The sequence below is a fragment of the Sceloporus occidentalis genome, unplaced genomic scaffold (assembly GCF_023333645.1).
Source record: "Sceloporus occidentalis isolate IW3139 unplaced genomic scaffold, rSceOcc1.0.p SCAF_85, whole genome shotgun sequence".
NCBI classification, from domain to species: domain Eukaryota; kingdom Metazoa; phylum Chordata; class Lepidosauria; order Squamata; family Phrynosomatidae; genus Sceloporus; species Sceloporus occidentalis.
This window is the reverse complement of record NW_028317065.1, coordinates 815,936-842,400: the sequence shown is the minus strand read 5'-3', so window position 1 is coordinate 842,400 and position 26,465 is coordinate 815,936. Positions and strand designations below refer to the sequence as shown.

The following is a 26,465-nucleotide window of genomic DNA, read 5'->3' as shown; positions in this document are numbered from 1 at the left end:
TCTGACCGTGGGATATTGTCTTGTCTGTAAAATGTAAGTTAAAGGGGAAGGGTTTTCTCATTACATTTCAATGCGACTTGTTTCCCAAAGTAGGGTTTGGATTGGGCACCATTACAATTTAAAAGGGATCTCAGCTACCGTATGATTCAAGTGCATATGATGGCTGAAGTGCACCTTTAAACATTCAACTGTATGGGGGGGTACTGAACAATAACTGTAATACATACCTGGTGTGCTTTTTGAACTGTATGGGATGTTCTCTGCAAAGGCTGTTTAAATCAATAGATAAAAATGTTAATCTTAATGTTATTGCCAATGTCTAACATTAAAATGCTTAGACGTAGTGGTACGGAAGGAGGGTCCTGCTCTTGGGAGCTTGCGATCTGCTGGTTCAGGGTAATGAGACAGAAGGTAACATACGGGATGCCACCTATAAGACAAACCTATTTAAAAACAGGTCTTTTTTTATTTTACATTGCTTTGGTGTTTTTTATTAACCTATTTGTTGTATGTGCCGATGTGGACAGACTACATTATCACAAGTCTGTTACAGGTAATGTGATGTATTGTGTAACTGGGGTAATAAATCAGTTGTAGTTAAAGTAGAAATTGAACAGAAATCATTAATTAGGAAAGGGATCGTGTTGTGTACTAAAGCATTTAATATTTAGCATGCCAGAAGAACATGCAAAAAATCGGTGAGATGGTTTAATCTGACAGGATAATATCCTATATAACTTGTTTTTCTTCCAATAAATTCAATATTTCTTTTTATAGTTGCCTGTTTTCTTCCTGAAACAGACGGTTCCAAACTGGTAAGTATTTGTAATTTTGTATGTCAATGAGTCGTTACTCTTTTATTGTGCTATGGCTTGTATAACCAATCCTTCGCAATACTTTCCAGCATTGACTTGCAGGGTGTATGATGGCTATTGGATGCTTTTAAGCATCTGTTTTATAGATTCAGCAAGGAAAATTGCTGGAGTTTCTGTCTCGCTCTAACACCAGATACTAAGACCCTGTTATGCGGGACCAAGGACAGCGCAGGTGATGCACCCACTATGCAGAGACAGTAGCGTAGCACAGCACGAAGGGTTCGGCGGTAAGTCCAAGGCAAATAGCTGGTACAGGGTAAGCGGCAGAGAGAACGCAATCCGGTAATTCCACGGTCAGGGCAGGCAACACAGGATCAAAGTCGGGGAAACAAAGCCAAGGTCAGACAGGCAGCGCAGGATCAAAGTCAGGGAAACAAAGCCAAGGTCGGGTACACGTATAAGTCAATCAGGAGCAGGAAGGAACAAATGAGCTAGAACCCAGAGCTACACGCAAGTGACTCTTTGAACGGGCACTGCACTAATGGGACAGAAGGTTTAAATAAGAACCAGGGCGGGGAAATGAGTAGCCAATGGTGACGTGTGTGACCTTGTCGGCGCGATATACAAAAAACGGCATCTGAGTGTGCTACGTCCACGAGTGCCGCGGGTGTGCCGCACCGGCAGAAGCTGGGGTGGTCGCGCCCCGGAAACGAGTCGCGGCAGCTTGCTCATTGTTTTTAGCGTGCCATGGCGCATCGCATGTCGTCGTGCGTCTGCCGTGTCGATGCGCACATCTCTCTGTGTACGTGCTGCGTGCACGGACAGGACGTGCGCGTCACCGTGCGAGTGCCGCCCACCACTGGCTGACCGACAAGGGACTGCGGCGGACACGGTAGGTATCGCAGACCCAACCACACACCCAAACATCATACTCTACCCTTACCTCATGCAGACATATATATTTCTCAGTGTGATTTTTATTACATTTCTAGCAAACGGCACATAAAAATTCAACCACACTTAGTTGGGGGATGGCTGCATGACAATATATATGTTTTCTATAGTGCAGACAGGGGTCTGTTGGATTTGTGTGTTTTAGGCATTTCTATATATACCGACAGGTGACCCATGGGGGAGACAATGCTCCGGATACAGTCCTGCAAGCTTATGGAGTACACTCGGTGGCCACTGTATATGGAAATGTCACGCTAACCTATGATAAAGCATTCTTTATCCACCAATTACTGAAACTATTCAGCTTACTAAAGCTGCCTACTTTTGACATTTTCCTTTTGACTCTTTGACACATTCCCTAACCGGAAAGTCTCTATAAAAGTATGTTAAGGGTGCCACAAATGCGTTGGCGCATCCGGTTAGACAAAAAATGGGTGACGCTTTATCCAAATATTGCCAAAAGCCAGAAACCCAGTAAAACTAGATTGTGAAAACCCGCTTTCACGTTCATGCTGCTGTTCTTTGTGTCTTGTAATGCTGGCTTTCATTTCCTTTGTACAGCCAGGGTGCACGGCGTTCCCACACTGTGCTCGCCTATAATGTGACTCCCTCGGCTATTGTACCGCAGCTATCCATGAGCCGCACCTGCTTTGAAGTCTGTTAGATTGCAATCTCTCATCCGACTTGTATTCCCCAATGGTATTTTAGTCAGACCTTAAAATAAGCCTTCAGAAGTTATATCGTGTTGGCTATCAAGGGTGATATCTTTATGCACTTTAATCACACATTCAGGAAAAATGCATTGAATGAATAAGGTTGTGTGTTTTGGAGTTTTCGTCTGTACCAGTAGGACAGGCTTTTTAAGCAGCTGTTCATTCTCTGTACATTTATTAAACTCCTTTGTATGTAATGTCTCCCCTCTATGATCTCCCGGGGTTTACCCAACTGTTAAGGTGAGTCCAGACGTCGACCTGCTTGCTCACTTGTGCTTCGAGGGAAACAAACACCACCCTACTAACGAGGCCCATAAATGCCAGAACATGTGTATTGGGTTGTTGGTTCCCTCATGCAGAGGAAATCTGCCTTGCATTTTGGTTCTTGCAGCTGTCTGTTCTGAGTTGTTCCTAAACCCTTCTGCATGTTTTTCTTTTTGTATATAAAGGATATGCCTCAAAAAGGAACGGATAACGTGCCAAGTGTAAAGGTAAGTACATCTTACCAGCAACACATTAGATTACTTTGTTTAAAACATAGAATGCTCAAACCTGACAAGATTTTCAGGAAATATTAGTCTAATTTTATTTTAAATGTGAAGCCATTTTTGGTGTTCTGGAGTTACCGTATTGGCTCGGATATAGGCCGCCCCGTATATAGGCTGCACCCTAAAAGTTTGGTGCTTTTTTAAAGTTTTTTTTCTTTAAAAAAAGCACCAAAAAAACATGCTGCCACTCTGTCTCGGCCCCCCCCGAGATATGCTTCCACTGTCAACTTACCGGCGGGGGACATCTATGCAATACGCGTATACAACTTCCGGTGCCAGCACTAAGCGGATGTGCCGGCACTGGAAGTTGTATTGCGTAGATGTCCCCCGCCGGCCCCGCAAGACACTCGGGAGTCTGCTCTGGTAAGCCTGGGGGGGGGGGGCAGAGGTAAAACGCTTGGACAACCTCCCGTGTTTTGGTTGTGTTGGAAGATGGCTACAGACTTGATTATGTGGACTGGACATGTCAGTTCATTTTTCACCCTTAATCTTCAACAGACCTTCTGTTAGTCTTTCTTAGCTCCTACAGCATATTTGTCTGCCTTGACCTGATCTTTATGTCAACTTCCAGTTTAACAGTGAGGGAAAGCGTGGTAGATTTGTGTTAAGGTGCAAATATATTCTTTGTCCAGCAGGTGGTGATACAGATCTATATAGAAAAGCATTGGTTTAGCTGCTGTTTGTACAGTAGTATTGTATGTGTATTTAATATAAAAACTGCAGGTTGTAAATTGAGCTTAAAACTGCCAAAACTACTGAAATGCTGGAAACATTACAATATAAAGGACGTTTCAGGAAAATGTTCTTAATATAGATATAGATTTTTATTTTTTTTTCCTTCCCTGAGGCATTTCCACTAAACCTGGGGGACGTTGATGCCCCAGGGAGAGCCGAGACATGGCCCCTGATGCTGCTCTCGGCGTTGCTGAATGCCTCGCCATTGAGGCATTGCATCAACACTGTTTAAGCAAAGAAAGTGATCTAAGATCCCTTTCTAAGCTTGTCTAATGTCATGACGTGCCAGGCACATCATTGGTCGTTAACTTAACATTTGTTGCGAGATGTATCTGTACCGTCATAGGTTAAGGGGTGAATGCTCTCCTTAGTTGCTGAGCTAAAAAAATTTACATTGTTTGTTTATTTTCTTATTATGGTCATATTTTCATGTGGAAAGCACTCCCACACCAAGTGTGTAAATTTTCTTTCAAGTACGAGATATACCTGTGATGATACGGACACCTGGAGCAGCCTCTCTCCCAGGATGTATCGCCCAGAAGGGAGCGTTGCTGAGACCGGGGTCAAGTCAGTGACTATATCTCCCCAGGATGCTGGTCTCAGTAGGGGAAACTTCTGGAGCGAGGCTGAAGGGTCAGTAGTCGGTAGCAGGTTTGACCTGAGCTGGTGTAGACACTGGATAGGGAGGCATGTATTGACCCCCCTGCCTCCAAGTATAGCTTTTACAGAGGCTGCCGAGTTTTAAGCTCAATGCTAACAGATCCGAAGACTCTGCCGCAAACCTCCCAGAAATGGACGCACGCCAGACTCTTGTGGAAGACTCCTCTGTTTGCTGCAAGGCAGGCAAGGTTATATAGGAAAACAAGGGGTGGGTAAAACACTACAAACAACCAAGTACTTTGTGTACAGAAGGAAAGTTCACATAAGAAACTTAACTCAGGCATTTAATTAATACAATACAATAGTTCACACCACATCAAAGGATCAATACCATCACCTCAAGATAATGGCAGTGCAGACAGGAAGCAGCACCAAAAAACATAATGGGATTATACAAAGAAGGAACATCAGTTTGAAAATACACATTAACCCTTGTATGCCCACAAGTCTCAGACAGCTACCATCACAATACCTTGTAATAGTACTAATATTGTAAATGATTTCCTGGAACTTTGAAAGTTATATTCAGCTGTTTTGGTAACCTGTCCTTGGACAAAACCAGGCTGTCAGTCTAACACCAACCTTTTGAAAAGCAGCGCTGTTTAGATATAGCATCTGCAATTCTGACGTTTGTTGTTTGCAAAGCAAAGATGGCATTTTAAGAAGGCAGAATTTAACCATTTCCTGCCGGTACACTGTCTGTCGACAGTCTGTACTAATGCGCCTCCCCTCCCCCTGTTGGCAGAAGCCAGTATTGCTGGCTTTGTCTACTAATCTTGTGTGGTGATCAGGCAATCCCTTGCTGTCAATGTCATTGTGATCGGCAAGCAAACTGAACAGGAGGAGGAGAGTGAGCATGTATCCCACCTCCAAAAAATTAAAAATGAATGGGAAAATTTAAATTTGAAATCGGTCGGTGGTCCTGTGGTATCACCATGGCCTCACTGGCTGATTTAACGTATGGAAAAGTATTTTAGTCCTTTGGTTATGAAAACCCCCGGGCCTGAAGGGGGTTAATCTTTGTACCACTGCCTCCTGGCCTTAACATTGTTCTGTTAATTATCTCCCATGCCACATGTTCACACATTTTTCAGTCTTATCACTGTGTTCTGAGCGGGCTCCAATTCGGAATATCTGTTTAAGTGGCGTTCTAAATATAACTCATCACCCACCAAGTAACACGGTATAAGACATATCTGCCTTCTATTTTGCTATAGTTGGCTGGTTTGGGTGTTTTTTGTCTGGTTTTTAATAAGAAGGAGCATTCTATGTTTTGGAAATATTCTTTGTTAAATTACATCCGGTGTAGTGGAGGCCAAATATGTCCCTGTTTTGCTTTGTAGGTATATTTAATGTACTCCCACTCTTTAAAATGTATTTAATAAAATAACCCCTGTGATAAATTTACGTTTTGAACTATGATTTGTTTTTAAATACAAATAAATCTTGGTGGCATCAAATATGAAATGTTTAATGCCAACCTGTTTGGGAAAAGTTAACACTGTCCATTTCATCAACAATATGACCTGTATGTTTTGGAATATTATAAAAGCGTTAATCTTAACATGCTGATGTGTGGATTCATAAGCGTGATGGCAGTCTACACTAAATGCTATTCACAATGGCTGCTTATTCTTTCAACCATGTATTTGGTTTACTTACTGCTATAAGTGTTCTGTCCTCTTGGTGACTGGGTAGGCAAACATGAGGCTTTCTGTCTATTTAAGAACTACAACTCCCATAGTCCCCCAGCAAGAATTTCATATATACTCATTGAGGATCGGGTAAAGCCATGTCAGGACCCTGGTAAGCAGGTCGGGTAGGAGCCCAGTAGCAGGGGATACAAGGGGTTCTGTTTGCACCCCACGATGCATGACGGTATGTGATGTGGTACGGACAGGCGAAATAACACACGGCACAACAGAATACGAGGAAAGGTACTGTATTGATGAAGGATATCACCAGCAAGAAAAGGCAGTAGTCTCAAGGCAGGATGCCCACTGGCAGGGCTGACGGGTACGGAGGCCCACTGGGTGGGCTGACGGCAGGAAGCCCACTGGGTGAGCTGACGGCAGGAAGCCCACTGGCAGGGCTGACGGGTACGGAGGCCCACTGGGTGGGCTGACGGCAGGAAGCCCACTGGCAGGGCTGACTGGTACGGAGGCCCACTGGGTGGGCTGACGGCAGGAAGCCCACTGGCAGGGCTGACGGGTACGGAGGCCCACTGGGTGGGCTGACGGCAGGAAGCCCACTGGCAGGGCTGACGGCAGGAAGCCCAATGGCAGGGCTGACTGGTACGGAGGCCCACTGGGTGGGCTGACGGGTACAGAGGCCCACTGGGTGGGCTGACGGCAGGTACAGGCAGGTAGCTCAGGAACTAGCAGGTAGCTCAGGAACTAGCAGGTAGCTCACGGTACAGGGCCAAAGCAGAGCGGTCCATGCACTTCAATGCAAAGGCCGTGACTACAGGGCAGGGCAGGTTAATAAAGGCAGGTACCACCCCCATGATCAGACCCAGCTGACCTGGTAATCTGAGCCTGACCACTGCAGAGAGAGGGTGGCCACTAGTGGTAGCAGCCGGACATAACGGCACAAGTAAACATACATGGTCCGGGCTAGCAGGGTGGAATCCTGACAAGCCATCATTTTGTTACCCCTGTAGATTGTCGGCAGTACGATCTGGCTGACCTTTTTTGCGATGTGTGCGTATATGATGCATAACATTGTGTGTTCGGATGTCTGTTCATTAGCGTGCTGTATCTTATCCAACAACACAGGCCATCAGTGTTGAGTGCACAGTGATGTCATGTTAACTAAAATGACCTCATTCTTTTGTTATGCGGCTTAACCCAGCTACCCAACCCTAATTGGTATTAATTGTTGCACATGATAACACATGTAAGCAATATGACACCAAATATAAGAATGAAATGCTGCTAGGTGGAGATAGAGAAGGTGTTATACTATTGTCAAGCTAAAAGCAGATTTTTACACACATTTTTTTGCTTCCTCGGATTATAATTGTGCGTGAGCTCAAAAGGGTTAACTATTGTACCCTCACCCCCTGTAATGCAGGGGGTAAGTAGAAAGAGGTTTTATAGGCCTTGGTTTTGTGCATGTACATAGGATTGGAAAAGGGGTGACAGGAAGACTAGATCAGACCAAGGATTTGGTGGATGGATGTGATGGTAACTGGCATGCAACACAGAATGCATTGAATTGACAAACAATTATTTATCCACCTCGTGGCAGGTAGAGGTTACCGATGATCCTGTATGTTTGCTATAGGATTTGGGCCAAAGGATGTTTCAATCTCTAAATTGCTAGTATTGTGTCGTAATATGCACCAATTACGGTTTCATCAATGGTTTGTAAATGTTGGCTTGCTTGTTGTGTATGTGTAAAATATATATACCGTATTTGCTCGATTATAAGACGAGGTTTTTTCCAGAAAAAAACTTCTGAAAAACCGACCTCGTCTTATAATCGAGGTCGTCTTGTAATCAGGCCTCAGATCATCCCCCACGATACCTCACAATTCCATCGGCCGCCGCCGTATCAGCTGCAGCCACCGCCGCCGCTTCTGTATTCGCGGCAGCTGCCGCCGCCGCTTCTGTATTCGCGGCAGCCGCCGCCGCTTCTGTATTCGCGGCAGCCGCCGCCGCTTCTGTATTCGCGGCAGCCGTCGCCGTTTCTGTATTCGCGGGAGCCGCCGACTCCGTATCCGCGGCAGCCTCCGCCTCCGTAATCCGCGGCAGCAGCCGCCGCCTCCGTAATCCGCGGCTTCAGCATCCTCCGATGCGGCCGAATCGGAAGCTGTGACCATAACAGATGCGCGGGTCACGTGGGTCGCGCTGTTCTCACCTGACCCAGCTTCGTTTTTTACGTTTTGTGCCTATGATTCTATGCAAATCAGTCCTACCTGACAGTCTGTGCTCCTGTTCACAATTTGTGAAGAGGAGCATAGACTGTCAGGTAGGAATGATTTGCATAGCTGGTTCAATTAGGGGCACAACCTAGTGAACTACATTTCCCATGATTCCCAGACCCCTTTAAGCGTGACTGAGGAGCATGGGACATGTTGATGGGACATGTTGATGGGACAAGTTGATGGGACAAGTTGATGGGACATATAGATCTGCTATTCCCACTGACAGGTGAGAAAGAAAAAAGAAAAAAACACAAAAACAGTGGTTTTGATTTTTTTCCCATTAGGGTCGTCTTATATTCAGGCCTTTTCTTTTTTTCCCCAATAAGATCCAAAATTTGAGGGGTCGTCTTATAATCGGGGTCGTCTTATAATCGAGCAAATACGGTAATTAGTGTGTGTGTTTAATGGATGGATTTTGAGTTTTAAATATATAATCTGAAAATATGTCCAACACTTTGTTTTATATAATATATATAATTAGAAGAAAAAAAAACATTCTTACTTGTCATGACATTGGTCCTCTGTTACCAAGTCAACATATGACATAAGCACTTATGGAAAATATGCTGTAAGGCTAACTTATTAAACTTGATATTTACTTATTGATCCATGGAAACTAATGGTGGAAGTTATGTTGAGCAGTGCTGGGTAATTCTTATCCATCTCTTAAGCGGCCATTACCTCATGGCACCTCAGCGTCGTTTTCCATTACTGTCCCATTATCTCCTATGTTCGTTTTGTCTTGTCTGGTAATGTTGAAAACATGTTAAAATTTCATTTAAATATGAGAAATTCATAGAAGTTGGTTGGTGGGAATACGGTGCTAGTAAACTGCTTGCAAAAGAACACTGCATACAGTATTTGTGTATTTTACTGCTTATCTTCACTTATTAATCTTACATATTCAATGATTCATGTTTTATTTATTCTAGCCAAAATGCCATTTATATCTGCTCCCTGGATGTCCTAGGGATCTTAACCCTGTTTGTGGAACAGATGGGAAGACCTATTCAAATGAATGTATGCTCTGTTTCTCCAACAGGTAAGAGTGAACCGGTCAAAAACATTTCTTGGGTCCGACCATTAACTCCTTCACTCCTGTGGGTTTTCATAACCAAAGGATTCAAATATTTGTAATTTTTACCATATGCTAAAGCATTTTCCATATTTGATGAACTCGCCCAGTTATACATTTTGTTCAGTAGAAGTTTGGCCTTCTTTCAAATTAGAAATTCTTATTGATAGTTAATCGACACAACCTATACTAAAATAGAAAACACATTTTTGCAATCTAAAATCTTCTGTACTGTAAGCGCCATAGCTGAACATTGACCCAATTTATGTTCAAACCAGGAGATGTTGCGGAACAGAATAATAATTTGGGATATGGCTAGAGGGCCACATCCATAGTCACACCGCAGTGACTTCTAGTGGAAGTGATCAGCCATTCCTTGAATGATGGTGCATGCAATCTGTTGGCAGGAAGCTAGTGATGCTGGCTTCTGCCCACAGGGGAGATGTCCTTGCCTCTGCAACAAGGCAGACATACCTGTACGTCCTAATGGGCTTCTAAGGGGACTCAACGGATTAAGTAACATAAAATCGAGTTGTTGGGAAGGCATGATGCAGGCAATTTGCTATTTATTTTTGACAGTCTTGAGTGATAATGTTGCTATCTTTTTTTTTTTTTTGCAACACACATTACATATCCATATAACTGACAATCGCTAAAGCATATAGAAGTGTGGCCGTCTGTCTAATTTGAAGGGTGATGTAGGAAAATCACATGGTGTAGCCTTCATGTACCAGATCAAGGCACTTTTATTTAAAAATTAAAATTGCAACACATGATTCTTTTGTTCCATATTGTGTATTGAGGCATACAATATTTGTCTATATGCCTTTCCTAGATTTACACTATTATAATTATTCAGTTGCAGGGGCCTTGAGATGACTGCCACTTTCCTAGCACACTGTTTCCTAACTTGGCTGCTTGACATTTTTAGGAGCTAGGTTGATTTGTTTTGCACGTTTGTCTACTCTTTCATGAACCTGTTTACAGCACATAAACTGCTTCAGGTTACCAGTTGTAAAATGTAATTTCCAGTACACAGTTTTAAAGGGATTCATAGATTCCAGTGCAGTTTAATGATCGGACAGAACATACTGGCTCAAGGTATCTAAAAGTTTACAACTGTTCCTTTTTTCTTTTTCCTTTTTCTTTTACAGTTATAAGGACAACAATGTGGAGATTAAATGGAAAGGAGCATGCTGATGGGGTGATGTGAAATCCAGGAAAATGGCACATGTGATCTTCCTAAGACAATGTTCTGCTGTAGGCTAGTTAAAAGTTTCACCTTGTTGACATATTGTCCTACAACTCAATAAACAACAAATAACAATTAAGCAGATGTCACGTCGTGCTGTTACCTAACGTAGCAAACTAGTGGTGCGTACATAGTTTTAAAGCTTTACTGACTCCCTCTTTTAAAATAAAAATACTTTTATTATGTGTGAAACTTTATCCATCATAGTCTTATATTTGGAGTTTAAGAGTCTTCCAAATTAGGAAACTAATTTAAAGAGAACCTGTCTGGGATGTGGCCATATTAATATTCATTCATATGAAAGTATAATATAAGGTCCTGGTACAAAAAAGAACCTGTGTTCAAGCTGGTCTTCACTGAATTTTGGTTTTAAACGAAAAGCTAAATAAAAACAAATTGTACAAAACTTGGGAGTATCAAAGTTCATCCGACTGGGAAATATACAAGTGTTGAAAGTAAGTCACAGAGTTATCTATCTAAAAAAAAAAAAAATGTATTCCTATAATTGGCATGGATTTGAAGGACAAATTAGGAAGTATAGTCTCATGTAACAGTGTTTAATATAAGTGGTTTGTTTTTGTTAGGGAGGATTTATCCATTGCTTTAAAATAGCCTTACAAATTCACAGTTTTCTGAAACAGATGGGATCCTGAGAATTCTGACTTGGTGTTCAGTTAACCTGCTTTACCCCAGCCTTCTTTGCTGGCTACACAGTCTTCTACTTCCTGGTTTAGCTGTAAGACTAGAACGTGAGAGTGAAACCAAGTGTCAAAAAGTAAGAATAAAAAAGGGAGAGTACTTTCCTTTTTGATCGGGTTTATAGCCGCAACCCTATAAACACTCTCCACTGAATGTTGAAAAGGGATACAAAAATTATCTGTAAGACTCCAGGCTTTTTATAGCAACCCGCTATAAGTTGACAGTTGAGTTGTCTTGGGTCGCGTTAATGTTAACTGTAGACGCAGTTGCGTTCACTGTAGCGAATGGGTAAGCTGCTCCATTTTAGCCTATGCTGGAGTGGCCTGAGCAATTTGACTATATTTAGTTTGAAGCCACTAGAATCTTTGAACAGACTCGCAAGAAACGTTTTATTTAAGTATTCATAAACAATTGTGTAGATGTGATCATTACTGCCTTCCAGCAAACTGAATGGGGGGGGGGGGGCGGCAATTCTATATATATAGATCTCCTGCTGTTAATTTTATGCAGATGTTGGCAAAAAAAAAAAAAAACCTCAACCAGGGCTAAGGCATAGCTGATGCAGTGCTAATTTGATTTTCATTAACAAGTAAAACATGACAAATGCCATGACTCTTCATTCTGTGTTGCCTTGGCAATAAAGATTTTACTTTTATTTCCCTTGTAAAAAAAAAAAAAAAAAAAAGTTTGGTGTTTTGTTTTGGGCAAAATCCTACTATGCAGGGAGTGCCACTTTACACATTCGTACTGCCAGCAAAGAAAGCAGAAATTCAACAGTGTCGATAATTAAAACTGTTCTTTTGAATGAAACCCCTAGAATTAACTCTTGAAGTACCTTTCTCGTAATTGTCGTTTACATTAAAGTCTCTCATACATACTAAATCATATAAACATATATACACTTTTATGTGGCAGCAAGGATTCCAGAATTGTTTCTAATTGAAATCATACTATCTCTGTTAGAGATCTTTATTAATATGATATTTACTATTTATACACAATCGCTATTCTCCAAGGAATTGACATGGCCCCTTCCTTTTTGTTACTGTTGGCTCTTATTATATTGCTTTCCTAGAAATAAGGAATTCTCATTGATTTTAAGACGTTTCTGCCAATATAAAAACATGTTCAGCCATACCCCACCCAGCAAGTGGCATAAGAGTCATTAACGATACAAAGTTATTTAGCGGTGGTGCACATTTCATAGCTTGCTACATTTTGAAATAAAATGGTCAATTGCTTGTGAGAATGTGGAGCTGCTCCCCTCAGCCTGTCTGATACCCAGCTGTTGACAAATTGATCTACTAGAACATCTGAGATGGTGACATCAGCCAGGCATTGGTTTTGGTGTGGGAAGAAAGACAATGACGTCCCTCAACTGCAAGCTGGCCAGACTTTGCCTTGTAATGCAGTTTGTTGTCCTGACAGCCTTTACCAAAAGAGCATTTTGTTTTTCTTAAACAAATAAACAAATAAAAGAAAGAAAATGATACAAAGAACTGGGGCTCAACTTTGTCCAGCTCTCCCTCCTGTGGAAAAAGTTGTGATAAGTTGGTCACTTTTCTTCCAGCATGGGTGGTCTCGGGGTAAAACAACGGTTCGCCAACTCCAATGTTTTCCAAAATATTTGTGTTGCAATGATATCAGTCTCTGCTATGAGTATATTTGTATCTTAACTCGCATTAGAATAAAACATGTATGTGTTTCCTATCCATTACAAAAGACTACAAAAAAAACACTTAATACCATATTCAGATCAAAATAAAAGCTGTGGAATATGATGGAGCGATACACATCAATAAATACCGGTGATCATGTTGTCCGGAAAAAAATCTGTACGTGTCAATGAATTGAAACTTATTGTTTTTAAGGGGCAAGAGCATATTTCTATGAAACGTGTCTCCCTTTTAATTGGTTATGTTGGTATGACTACAAATGAAGTTGTTATTAGTCTCTTGAACCACTAAGCGTTCTTCTGGTGCTTTTTGAATACGCATTCCTGACACACCCTCAACCTCCTTTATGGAACACATCCATCCCTAAAAAAAAAAATGGCAAAACCCTTTACTAAAGAATGTGGCTGTCATACTGGGATAGGTGTGTTTAAAATACAGATTTTTAACTACTTTAAAAGTAACTAAGGAAATCATGATCAATTATAATAGTTTTTTTTTGTCTTAACATACATGTTAATACCATGCAGTTCCCTCCTGATCCAGAAGATAATTTAATTAAATATAAATAATATAATTAGTGCCGGGCAACAGCAGAGGTTGTCTGTGCACATTGCGCAGATGTCCACCGCCTGCCTCCCCTAGACACCAGGAAGTCTGGAGGCAAGTCTGGGGATGGAATGATAAGTCTGGGGGGCAGGTTACATTACATTACATTTATTTATAAAGTGCCGGCAGATTCCACATCGCTGTTACAGTCAGTAGAACAATTTATAAACACATACAATACGCATACATACAATGACAAACAGATCAAAATATAAATATAAATAATATACCGTATTTACCCGAATATAGGCCGCACTCCCCCCCCCCCACTTTAAGTCTTTAAAGTGGGGGTGCGGCCTATATTCGGGGTCTAGCGCCCGACGCCCGGGACATGCAGTTCTGGGCGGCGGGCAGGCAGCAGGGTTAGGATACAGATACCCCGCAGCGGTTCAGGGGACCCATATCCTACTCTCCGATACGCTCAGACAGCCTGCCCTGCCGGCACTTTCCACGGGGGGACGTTCACCAGAAGTGGCGATGCGCATAAACAACCTCTGCTGCCAGCACGTCTGCACGATGTGCTTTAACAATCTCCCTTCCTGGGAATTCCCACGAGGGGAGTCCCGGCAAGGGAGATTGTTAAAGCACATTGTGCAGACGTGCCGGCAGCGGAGCTTGTTTACGAACGCATCGCCGCAGCCGGTGAACGTCCGCTGAGTGCCGGCACCGGAAGTTGTATACGCGTATTACGTAGATGTCCCCCGCCGGCCCCACAAGACACCCGGGAGTCTGCTCTGATAAGTCGGGGAGGGCAGAGTGGCAGCATATCTTGAGGTGGGGAGGACAGAGTGGCAGCATATCTCGAGGGGGGGGAGGACAGAGTGGCAGCATATCTTGAGGGGGGAGCAGAGTGGCAGCATATCTTGGGGGGGTTTGGAGGACAGAGTGGCAGCATATCTCGGGGGGGCAGAGTGGCAGCATATCTCGGGGGTGCGGGGGACAGAGTGGCAGCATATCTATTACAAAACTTTTTCTTTAAAAAAGCACCAAAATTTTAGGGTGCGGCCTATATACGGGTGCGGCCTATATCCGAGCCAATACGGTAATTAGTGCCGGGCAGAAGCAGGTTGATAACTCAGGGAAGCAGAGTTAGCAGATAAAAGGAAATAAAAACAAGAAACACATTTTTCTCATAGATTTTTTTTTTTTTATTAAATATGAAAAAACTGTTTGCATGTGAAACTAGTAAAACTTCTTTCCTATAGGGTAGTCTTACATTCAGGCTTTTTCTTTTTTTCCTTAATATTCACATTTTGAGTGGTTGTCTTATAATAGAGCAAATACAGTGTATATATATATATATATATATATATATATATATATATATACTCACACATACTCAAATATTTGCAAAACTTTTATAAATTAACAAATTTTTTCCTGCAACCTCTGTGAATCATGAAACCTAGTCTATTTGCTATGGATGCCTCCTTTTAACTATATATGTCCATAAGGACTTGCCACAGTGCCCAGATTACACCCACAGTGTTCTCCTCTTAGTCAAGGCTCCTTTCAGTCTGGCTCAGGTGCACCCTGTTATCCATTCTTTACAATTTAGGTCTCAGGATCTCTCCTCTCTCTCTCATTATTCTCGTTACACCCCCGCTTATCTATTCCCTTTCTATTTATCTCTCACCTTCTCCTTTTTCCTTCCCTTCTCATTATCTCATACGTTTCTCTCCCTTTTGCTCTTTATTTCTCTTTATCTCCCCATTTTCTCTCTCCCGTGTTTCTCTTTATCTCTCCCCCTTTTCTTTGATCCCCCTTCTCATTATCTCTCCTCTTTCTAGGTATCTGTCTTTTCCATCTCTCCCCTAATGTTTACCTCTTCCCTTTCTTCTTATCTCTTTGTTCTCCTTATAGTCCCACTCTGTCTCCCCTTTTATCACTCCACCTTTCTCTTTACTTCACCTTTGTTTCCTATCTCTTCCTTTTCTTTATTGCTCTTCCTACTTTATCCCCATTCTCCCCTCCTCTCCCATTTCTCTTATCTCTCCCCATTGTCCCTATCTTTCCTCCATCTCATCATTTCTCTCCTTATATTTATTATTATATTTGGCACCCCCCTTATATGCACACATTTTCACACACACCCTCAGATTTGCACAGACTTACACACTCACACCAACACACATGCACATATACTCACATCTATGCTCACATACACTTACACATACATGCTCACACACATGCACGTATCATTAAAGTACATAGGGTGGCTGGAGTGTCCTTTTAAAATTTATATTTGTTGGGTGTAATGTGTGTTCAGTCTGAAATGGATATTGGTACCACCCATTACCCATATCAATGGCAACAAATGAAAAGTTAAAAAATAAGCTTTCCCTTTATGTGAATATTTACATGTTTAACAAATATTGTGAAGAAATTGAGAAAGACTACACACACCCTTCATTATGACACATTTTCAGATGCCACTCCTTGGATTTCACTCAACACTACAACCACTTGTGATAAATCAGCATAATTATCGGTAGTTAATTTTCTATCCTAATAAGATAGAAACTTTATTGTGGATTTAGATAATATCAGGGAAAAACAATATACTTCTTAATGTTAAAATCACACAGAAGGTGTGTCTGTAATAACCAGCAAACGTGTCATACTTGTTAGTGCTTAGTGAAGTGTGTTATAGTTGATGGCTGTAATTTTCTGTGCTTAGGGTGCCAAGAGTGTGGTAGGATTAGGTGTATTTTTTTAAGATTTAATGCATAACAAGGTGGAGTGTTTTTAAAACAAATACCTTTCATTAACAGCATACTGTATGCGTTTCCTTGGAAGTATTTTCACGCTACAGAAAACTGAAATTGGGAATAAATAACTTGCTTTTTAATCGTCAGGTTTGCAGGCGCAACAGTCTTCTCCTGCAGGGCTGGCCTTAGGTGTTCAGGCGCCCTGTGCGGACTACTTCTCTGGCGTCCCCTCTACAAAAAAGAAAAGGGAAAAAATCATGTAACAAACAACTAGTTTTAATTAGAGATTATTTATGTGCAAGGGCAAACAAGTACAATAAAATATAACTAGAAACACTGGTAACAATAATGTACCTTAAATACATTAAATATAGGAAAAAAACTGCTAACAAAAACATTTTTCCTTTAAATATTGAAAAAAGTGAACCCTAAGCAATTATTTCCTTTGCACCCCCTCCACACACCCTGGCATGCAATCACTTCCTCCGCTCCCACACCAAAAAAATATTTGCCACACTCACTGTAGATTAGGGGAAGACTGTGAAAGTCAGTGCAGTCTTCCCTCCTTCTGACCTTTGAAAGGTCCTCTCTCCCATACTCTTCCCCAGAGTTCCTTTGTCCCCTCATTCACTAAGCCACACCTATATTTTCCTTCCTCCATGTAGTTCAGGTATAGATCAAATTAACACATGTAAACAACACTTTATGCGTGTATAGCATTGCAGGTATAGTCCAACAGAATAACACACAAACCCAGCTTTGCAGGTTTAGATCAACTGGGGATCACACGTAAACTCAGCACTGCAGGTATAGATCAACTAAATAACCCTGTATTTGCAGATATATATAAATAATTTATGGAAATAACACACATGTCTGGCTTTGCAGGTATAGATCGACTGGAAATCACATATAAACTAAGCATTAAAGGTATAGATAAAAAAGAATAAAATAAATTACAGGCATAGATCACAGGTTTTCCATCCCAAAGTCAAGCCCTGGTGTCCACATAGAACTTGACCAGCACCCAGATTACACACACAATTACATCCCAGCCTGAACCATCTTTGTCCCCAAACAGCCCAGCGTGAGCCATTTGTGTCCCCAAACAGCGCAGTGTAAGACATCTTTGTCCCCAAACAGCCTGGCCTGTGGCATCTTTGTCCCATAAACACCCTGCTTGTGTCATCTTTGCCTTTCCCTAAATACACTTATACATCTATGATACACACAAAACACTTATACAGTCACTCATTCACTCTGTCATTTACACAATTCCTCCACACAATTATTCATTCTCATTAACACAAATTATTTACACATATTCATTAATGCATTCTCAAAATTCATTTTCACAATTCATCCACACATTAATTTATACTCTCACTCATTCACACAATTCATCCACACATTAATTGATTCATTATCTCACTCATTCGTGCAATTCATACAGACATTAATTAATTTATTATCTAACTCATTCATACAATTCATCCACACATTAATTATCTCACTCATTTACATGATTTATCCACACATTAATTAATTCTCTCACCCAATAACACAATTCATCCACATATTACCTCATTCATTATCTTACTCATTCTCACTCTTTATTTATTTCAAGATTCTTCCAAACCCCATGATCATGATCTCTTCCCTTCTCCCTATCTACCCCCTCTTTCTCTTCTTACTATCTACTCCCTCTCCTCCCTTTCTCACAATCTCTTCCCCTTCTCACTATCTACCCCCTCTCCTCCCCTATTCATTGTCTACCCCCTCTACTACCCTTCTCACTGTCTACTTCCTCTCCTTCCCTTCTCACTATCTACTTCCTTTCCCCCCCTTCTTACTATTTACCCCCCCCCCTTTGCAGTTCACTTAGCCTGGTGAAGTCCTGTGGCGGGATCACAAGGCTTCAGTCTCGCTGCCCTGCCTCGGTGCGCGCAGCTTCACCGATGAGCGCCGGGATATGACGTCTTATTCTGGCGCTCATCATGAAGAGCTGCACCGCAACCAAGGCCTCGTGCTCCCACCACTGCAGTCAGAGCAGTGGTAGGGAGCAGAGGAGACAAAGGGGGCGGAGCGGTGGCTGAAAACTTTTTCATTTACGACCACTCGGCGCCCCTCTCCTCCTCTCCCTGCCGCCTGGGTGCTGTGTGGCGATGGGATGGACGCAAGGCGCCCCTGCTGCATTGGCGTCCTGTGTGGCCGCACAGCTCGCACACCCAAAAGGCCGGCCCTGTTCTCCTGTTTCCACCCACCATTGGTGAGGTTCCTACTCTTTACTCTTCAGGGGTTCTGAGACCACAAACCTATGTACTAAACTATCAGAACATTTTAATGTTTGTTTCACAAGGTCCAATCAAGCCACTAACCTCTTGGACTTCAGGTACCCCACTGGGAGAGCTGTAGTTGAAGGTTAGTTAACATTGTACTCTTTAGCTGGGAAGTATACCATGTAGAATTCAAGGTGTTGGCTTTAAATAAACAAAGAGTATCTGGTAATTATCCAAGAGCAGATGAAAGGCATGTTCCAGCCTAGACCTTTGGCAACAGGAGACGCTTGCATTAGAGGCTTCCTGGTTTGCTGCTGCTCTGTAGGCCGGTTGGGGTGATCAAAGATCAAATGGATAGGCAATGCTTCCGTACTAGCTGGTACGTACCAAGTAGCATTTCTTGCACATGCTGCGCATCTGCAAGATACAGGGCACTCAGTTCAGAGGTAACACCAGGGAAAGGGTATTATAGAGCCCAAATGAAACCTTCAGAAAGAGATGCATTGCTTTTTAAGCAATTGTAATAACTTTAGCATGTTCAAGCTTTTAATTAACTTTGCAATCGTTCAGACATGTGTTCACTATTAAGATGGTTAGTCAGGGCATACACTTCCAAGTACTTCCTCCTCCCTTTGCCAGATGATTGTTGATGTCTGTGGATGGAACAAGCTTCTGGTCTTAGAATCATAATCTTTTTTTCTGAAAGTTGTTATGCCCCCTGGCCTATAGCTCCTATTCATTGACCTCTTCATGATGGCTGTTTTGTTTGTCCTAGTGTGTAGTATCTCTTAACTGGATTCCAAGGGTTTGTTTTCACAGCCAAACTCAAAAGGAAAGTAGACCTGTTTTATTCTTTCTCTAGGAGGGATCTTCTGGGTCCCTCTCCAGAGGGAAACCCTTGAGGTGCTCAAAGTTATGTGGCAGCCAGAAAACCAAAAAGCTCAGTCTAAGCGCTTGAAAGTAAATGCTTATAAAAAGTACTGTACACACTAGTGTGAAATGTCTGCCCTTATGCTCAATCAGTCATTATACAATTATATTGTAAAAAAAAAAGAAAGAAAGAAGCAAATGCACAAATCAGTCACTATTCTCTGTTCACCGAGCCTACTATGTGAAATATTCTAAAGAAAGTAGTAAAAGTTACACTAGCTTTGGTCTTGAATGGCAGAATAACCTTTTTTGAGATATCCATATCATACAACATTTATAGAAACCATAATCCAACCCATTGTTTTCCCAATCATCGGCAAGAATCATCGAAACACAGAGGAAGACAGGTGCAGGGGCTGCGGTTTCTACCTCAGGTAAGTGTTTTTTTTCCTTTTTCTCTTGAAGAATGCATATTAAAGTATTCACGGAGTGTTTTCTTCTTTAGAGGGGCTGTCAAGGTCAGTAAACTGTTTCTTTAAACAACTCTCGACCTATATCGCAGAAAAGAAAAATTTTTAGTAACATAAAATACAATTCTAAATAAGGTTGACACAGTCAAAGAATAATGGGAGAAAAATAAGCATTTCATTTGCAGACAGCATCAGCCACTTTTTGTCCCAGACGTGAGAAGGGATTTTAGCAGTGCTTTCATAGCACACGAGCTTCAGCCAAGCTCCACAGGCGTGTGCTGAATGTGAAATATGAAACGCCTATTGAGAAGCATATGGAAAACTAAGGTTGTGACAGCAAGAGAGAGAGAGACAGAGAGAGAGACAGAGAGAGAGAGAGAAAGGCCGTGCCTGAACACTGCGCTGACAAGTGATCTCCACGCCGCTACTATCTCACTTGGCTAGGCCTGTACTGCAGGTTTTTCAGGTATCTGTTCTTACTCCCTTGTAACTCAACAGTGATAAACAAGTAGGCGTCAGCTGCCATCACAACTACATATCTAACAGCATTTCAGACTTCTTATGTTATTAATACAAGACGAGCTGGCTGCAGGTTTGGGTAATCTGTCAAGCAACATAGCTTTTTAAAGATGTAAGTACATCTGCTTTTACTCCGCTCTGTTTGCTTAAGATGTAAATGCACAAGGAGACATTTATGCCTTGTTGTGAAGGATAGTAATAATCATTTTTTTTGTGCTGTTAGCCCTGTGACATTTGACTTTTTTCCCCCCTACTTTTTATTCTTCTTCAGTAGATTGTACACTATGTAAGTCATGTTTAAAAGGAGGAGAAGTGTTAGCACGAGAGTCTAAAACTGCAGACTCGGAGATGGAGATGTAACGTAAGCAAGTTTTACTTCACTGAGAGGGTGGTAAATAAGTGAAACCACCACCCAGCAGAAGTGGCAAAGACTAATACAGCTGGGAAATTAAAACATATTACATAGGCATACGGCTATCCTGAACATAATAAAGCAAGACCAAGGGTGGAACAGAAGGAAAAATGGTCAGGCTAGATGGGCTAAAAGGTTCTTATCTGCGAGGGTACTTATAGGCTCCACCATATCTTATTTATTCTGTTAAGAGCTCTTTCTGAGATGGAAGGCACTGAGTGATTTTAGCAGACAGAGGAATAGATTTTGTGCTGCATAGAATTATATATATATATATATATATATATATATATATATATATATATATATATATATATATCGTTTTCTGCACATAAAAAGCACAACATTGAATGAATGAGATCAGCATCATATGAATGAGACTCATGATCAGTGAAAACACAACCTACAATTGTGTTACTTTTAGAAACATGTAGATTTTAAAGGTAAGTTGTAAACCTTTGTGGATGTACCTCACTAGTGCCGTGTTGTGAAGCAGTATGGTATGGATCATGTTATTGCATTGATATAGATGTCAGAATTTCAGCAATTGGTTGTAGAGTGGTTTCATCTCTCTGTGTAGAGGATGTCAGCCTATCACTTGTAGACCAGCGTGTTCTGTTCATGCTACATTGTAAGCTTTTCATAGATAAGGAAGAATTTTGCAAAAGCAGAACTGGATTTCAATGAAACTGAAATTACCGTAGTAAATTATGCTTGGGATCTATAGGTAAATTACATTGATGAACCCAAATACATGAAATGATGCTCTCTCCAGGGTAGATATGAATGATGTACACATACTTGGCTCTCCTGACTTCAGTATATGATTAGATAGAATAGGAACAGAACTCTGTGCAATTGACTAGTCCCTTGCTTGTTTGTATTGGAGACATCTGGTGCCACTGATGCTATCTCCCCTTACATTGTTTTTCTTTCTCTTATTACCCTTCTCTTTCCTCTTCTCCACGTTTTTCCATACCCTATCACACAGTTCACATATGTTATCCTTTCATAATATTATATATTATATATATATATATATATATATATATATATACACACATACCATGTTTGGCCTTACATGGCACAGTTACCTTCATACTTATCGTTGGAAAAGCACAACAGCACTCATGATCTGAAACAACCTAAGAATCATTATTGGGATTGGATTTCTAACATGATGTAGATAACAGTGCTTTGTATCCCTAAGTGTTCCCTTTTGTCTTTACACACATATGCTGTGGACAGGGTTACATGATGATAATAGATCTCTTTACTATTGAATAGCATCCCATTGCAGGTGGGATCAGAGGAACTCTTACTGTTTATAATAATAGTAACCTGTACAAACAAGTCATTTAAATAGTTAAATCAGAATAATTTGACACAAGATTGTGTAACTTTAATAATTAGGAAAGAGTTGGATTTTTAACCAATTCAGTTTCATTGATACTGAAAATCATTGGAAATCATATTATTCTGAATATTATAGCTTTACAATATGGCCATTACTAGTTAATAGCATTAGCTGGAAGAACATGGAAAATCTTTTCTATTACTGTAGCAAGAGGGTCCAAGTTACTATGAAAACAAGTCCATGTAACTATGCAAGCAATTCAAATTCAAAGTAAAGTTTAAAACATGGGAGGAGGTGCAATTCTTGGTCTAAAAACAATCATAGTGGTCCACTAATCTTGCCCTGCATCAGGAGCACTCCCAAATTCTGACAAACACTTATATTTCAAACATTATTATTCTCCATATAATTTTTACCTGAAAAAAATCTGGTTTTATTTTTAATTTACTGTTGTACATAAATCCCTTTTTTTGTACATAATTAGGAAATCTAAAAAAAAAGTAATGAACACAGCAGCTGCTGAAAATGACATGGGGCCCCATTTCAGAAAACTTCTGGATCCTTAACTGTTTTACTCTGTCCATAGATTATTTCCTCCTACTCATTCCTGTATGCTTTATATTTCTGTTTTTGCCTTTCCGCTTCACCGTTTTGTGATAACCAAGTTTTGCTGTATTTCCTTCCAGCTTTTTCTACACTTGTGCATTCAGATTCACACAAATTTAAATTTTAACAACATTTGCCAATTTATTTATTTAGTCCCAGTCCGAAAACGAGGAGGGACCCCCTAATGAAACAAATAAAAACGAAGCAAAATTTGCCTTGGCATTTTTTTTTTCATTCTCTCTCTCTAGCACACAACATGTTTACTTGTGTGTTCCATGTCCCTGTAATGGTCCATGACTGAATGGAACTTCCACTTGTGCCAATGGTTAATATGACCCTCCATTATGTACAAAGTATTAGAAACTTTTTCAGAGCTCTGTAAACATTAACCAAGCAAATATACATAGTCATGTAATATTTGCTTGCTGCATTTCATTTTAAATATCTTAGAAACATGTTTAACCCCTTAACGACCATTGCCTGGCAAAAACAGTCAGTTAACGACCAATGACATGCCTGGTACGTCCTGGCATTAAACAAGCTAAGAAAGCGATCTAAGATGTTGAGACATTCAGACATCCCAGTGTGGCCCCTCCCCAGGCATCGTCTGCCATACACTGTATGGCGGCGGACTCCTAATTTAAAGTCAATTGCTTGTTACCACAAATAGCTATTCAGCCAATAATAGGGCACTAACTCAAAGCATTTAGGCATGTAGATGACAGGGTCAGCTTTCATATTTATAGGAAGTATCGCACTTACACATGATCACTCTGGTGGGGGTGTCAATTATGGATCTTGTGGACTGCCCACTGCACAGGAACCATCAGGTAGCAGTGTTAATAAATTAATATATAACTGTAGTTCTTACAAAACAAATGAACAACATTCGTGTGAGCTGAGAAAAATACATAAAAGAAATATTTCCAAATATGTCTAACTACTCTTCTTATATCACATTTCTGTTCAAGAACCACTAGTTGTAGAAAATGAGCTCTTGTCAAAAGGGAATTACAGAAAATGAAAAACCAACGCAGGAACAGTTGGAGATCCTTGAGTACAACTTTAATAATGTGAGCAAGCAACCTGATCAAACAACCATAATGCTGATAGCTGCTGAAGCAGGTCTCACAGAAGAGAAAACAATGGTGAGTGGGGTTAGACAGTAGTGCTTAAGTATTAATGTAACACATCATTGATGCTATGCCATGGTGGTTGCTGTATTTGATCCATATTGGACTCTTTACTAGTCTCTAGTTTAAAATGAAACAGTAACCTTCACCGTGGCTTAATGCATTTATTTAATCAGCTAGAATTTAATCAGGAGGATTCCAACTCTCTTAAATATAACGAAAGTATTGGAATTCTGTCTATGAAAATAATAAATACATGAGTCTGTATTCTGTGACAAATAGTTAATCCTGTGATATTTGGTACACTTTATTTAGCCATTGCCTCTCTTCCTATCATCCTGCTATGTGTATTCCCTCCCAACTGACCTTGTGTGACTGCATCTACAGAAAGGCATCAATTGTCCTTCTCTTTTTAGCAGCTAATGAAATTGATACACTAATGGGTAATGCAGAGCATCCCCTGTGACTGTCAACACACTGAGCTACTTGTTCTACGTCTGCAATGAATGAGCCAGTGGCACAAAACATCTAAAGGAAACCTGACCTAATATAAAAGGTCAGAAAAAAATAGAAGCATCTGGCATACTTCGCATTTAAATTTTTTTAGTGCAATGTTCAATTACTAAAGTCCTATCATATAGGCATACCTAGGAGCTTCCCAGGACTAGCTGGTAAAAGCTCCCCTCACCTGCTCCCTATATGATGCACGGGGGGTTGAGGGTGTCCATAGTCATGAATACGGCTAGGGCTAGCCTCAGTTAGACTTTGAAGGTATGGAGGGTGTGCCTGCTGCTCAAGGAGCAGCTTCAGGACCGGTTCGGGAGATCACAGATCTCCTTCTAACCAGCCTAACATCAAGGAAGTGAGAGGTCTGGCACATCTGTGTTCCCTATAACTTCGGCTTCCGTGCTCCCTTTAACCATGTACTGGCAATTGATGCCGGGCACCAGGACATAATGTTATAGCCCTGTGCTCGGTATCAATCACTTTGGACACTGCCAGGGAGTGGCAAAGGAGAGGTCTGAAGCGACAGACATGGATCTCATTTTTCCATGACAAAAAATAGGAAGGAGAGGAAGAGAACGAGGAGAAATGAAGAAGAGAAAGGTATGAGATGGGAAGACAGTATTTGTATGTGTATGGGGAGGCATTGATATGGGAAGTGTATATGTTTGTGTGGGATTGTAAGTTCCTGCAGGAACAGGGTCCTTCATTCCTCTTGTATCTGTATGTCAATTGCTGTATTATGCTTGTCGTTATCTGTAAAATTTTCATCTTGTACAGCGCTACGGAATATGTCGGCGTTTTCGAAAAAAAGTATAATAATAATAATAATAATGGGCAGACGCGTGTAAGTGCAGTGTATATGGGCAGTGTATATGTGTGTTGATCGGCTGGTGTGTTTATGTGTGTGCATATGTGTCTGTAAGGGCAGTGCAAATGTGTGTATTTGCCATCCCTGTGTAAGGATAGTGTATGTGTGTATGTAAAGGCAGTGTTTAAGGACAGTGTATGTACATATGTATGGGTAGTCATGTGTAAGGGCAGTGCAAATATCCTCTGCAAACTAGGCGAGCACATCACTTGCTTTGAGTTAGCTTCATTTGTGAGTAAATTGAGTCAAGTTCAAGTGAGACTGTCTAAAGTTTTTTAGCAGATTAACAAACTCCTCAATTTCAGCAATGTCTGCTTTGATGACTTGACATAAAGCTGACTCATGTTGATCTTATTGGCAGGGATAATAATTAGACTAGATAACCTCATCGCAAACTGAGAAGTCAGCATTTGACATTTTGTTTCCATTGATTAATACACTGTTAAAAGTCAATTGTTAAATAAATCTACTCAAATCTGAAGCAGCCTCATATGTAGAGTTTAGCCCATGGAGCCCACAAGGTCAAAGATAACCTAAAAAATCTTGATAGGACTTCTAAAAGTACAACTCCTGATATTGGTATAGACCTTTACGAGGGAAGCCAGCTTTGCTTTCTCACACTGAGTATTTGCTTATTGGCAGTGTCTACATAGACCTGCCTACTTGCCCATACTGCTAAAATGCTAGAATTGTGTATTATTCTGTGATGTATTATTTATTTAGATTTTATATCTATTAAAATTGTAATACTTTTTTTTCTTTATTTCTAGCAATGGTTCAAAGTCCGATTATCAGAATGGAGAAAATCAGAAGGCTTACCTTCACAATGTGGATCTGTAATGGACTAGATATGGATTTTTGACAATGTTTTCTACCATAATGCAGTGTTTATTTGTTTGCAAAATAAGAAATAATTTGTAAAGTAAATATTTAACATTAAAAATGACTTTAAAATGCATTAACTGATTTGTATGCACAATAAAATTTAATATATATTGAATATCATGTTTTGAAGTGAAATAGTGCTCAATGAATAACAAAAAAAACCCGATATAAAACATAATTTCAG

General features: G+C 40.8%; 1 protein-coding gene across 1 annotated transcript; it reads left to right on the top strand.

The window, feature by feature from the left end:
• Positions 1–23,877: 23,877 nt before the first annotated feature.
• Positions 23,878–26,244, top strand: LOC149285047 (homeodomain-only protein-like). Its single transcript, XM_089495843.1, has 2 exons — positions 23,878–24,036; positions 26,167–26,244. The coding sequence occupies exons 1-2, from the start codon at positions 23,878–23,880 to the stop codon at positions 26,242–26,244; spliced, it is 237 nt and encodes a 78-aa protein (XP_089351969.1).
• The last annotated feature ends 221 nt before the right edge of the window (positions 26,245–26,465 follow it).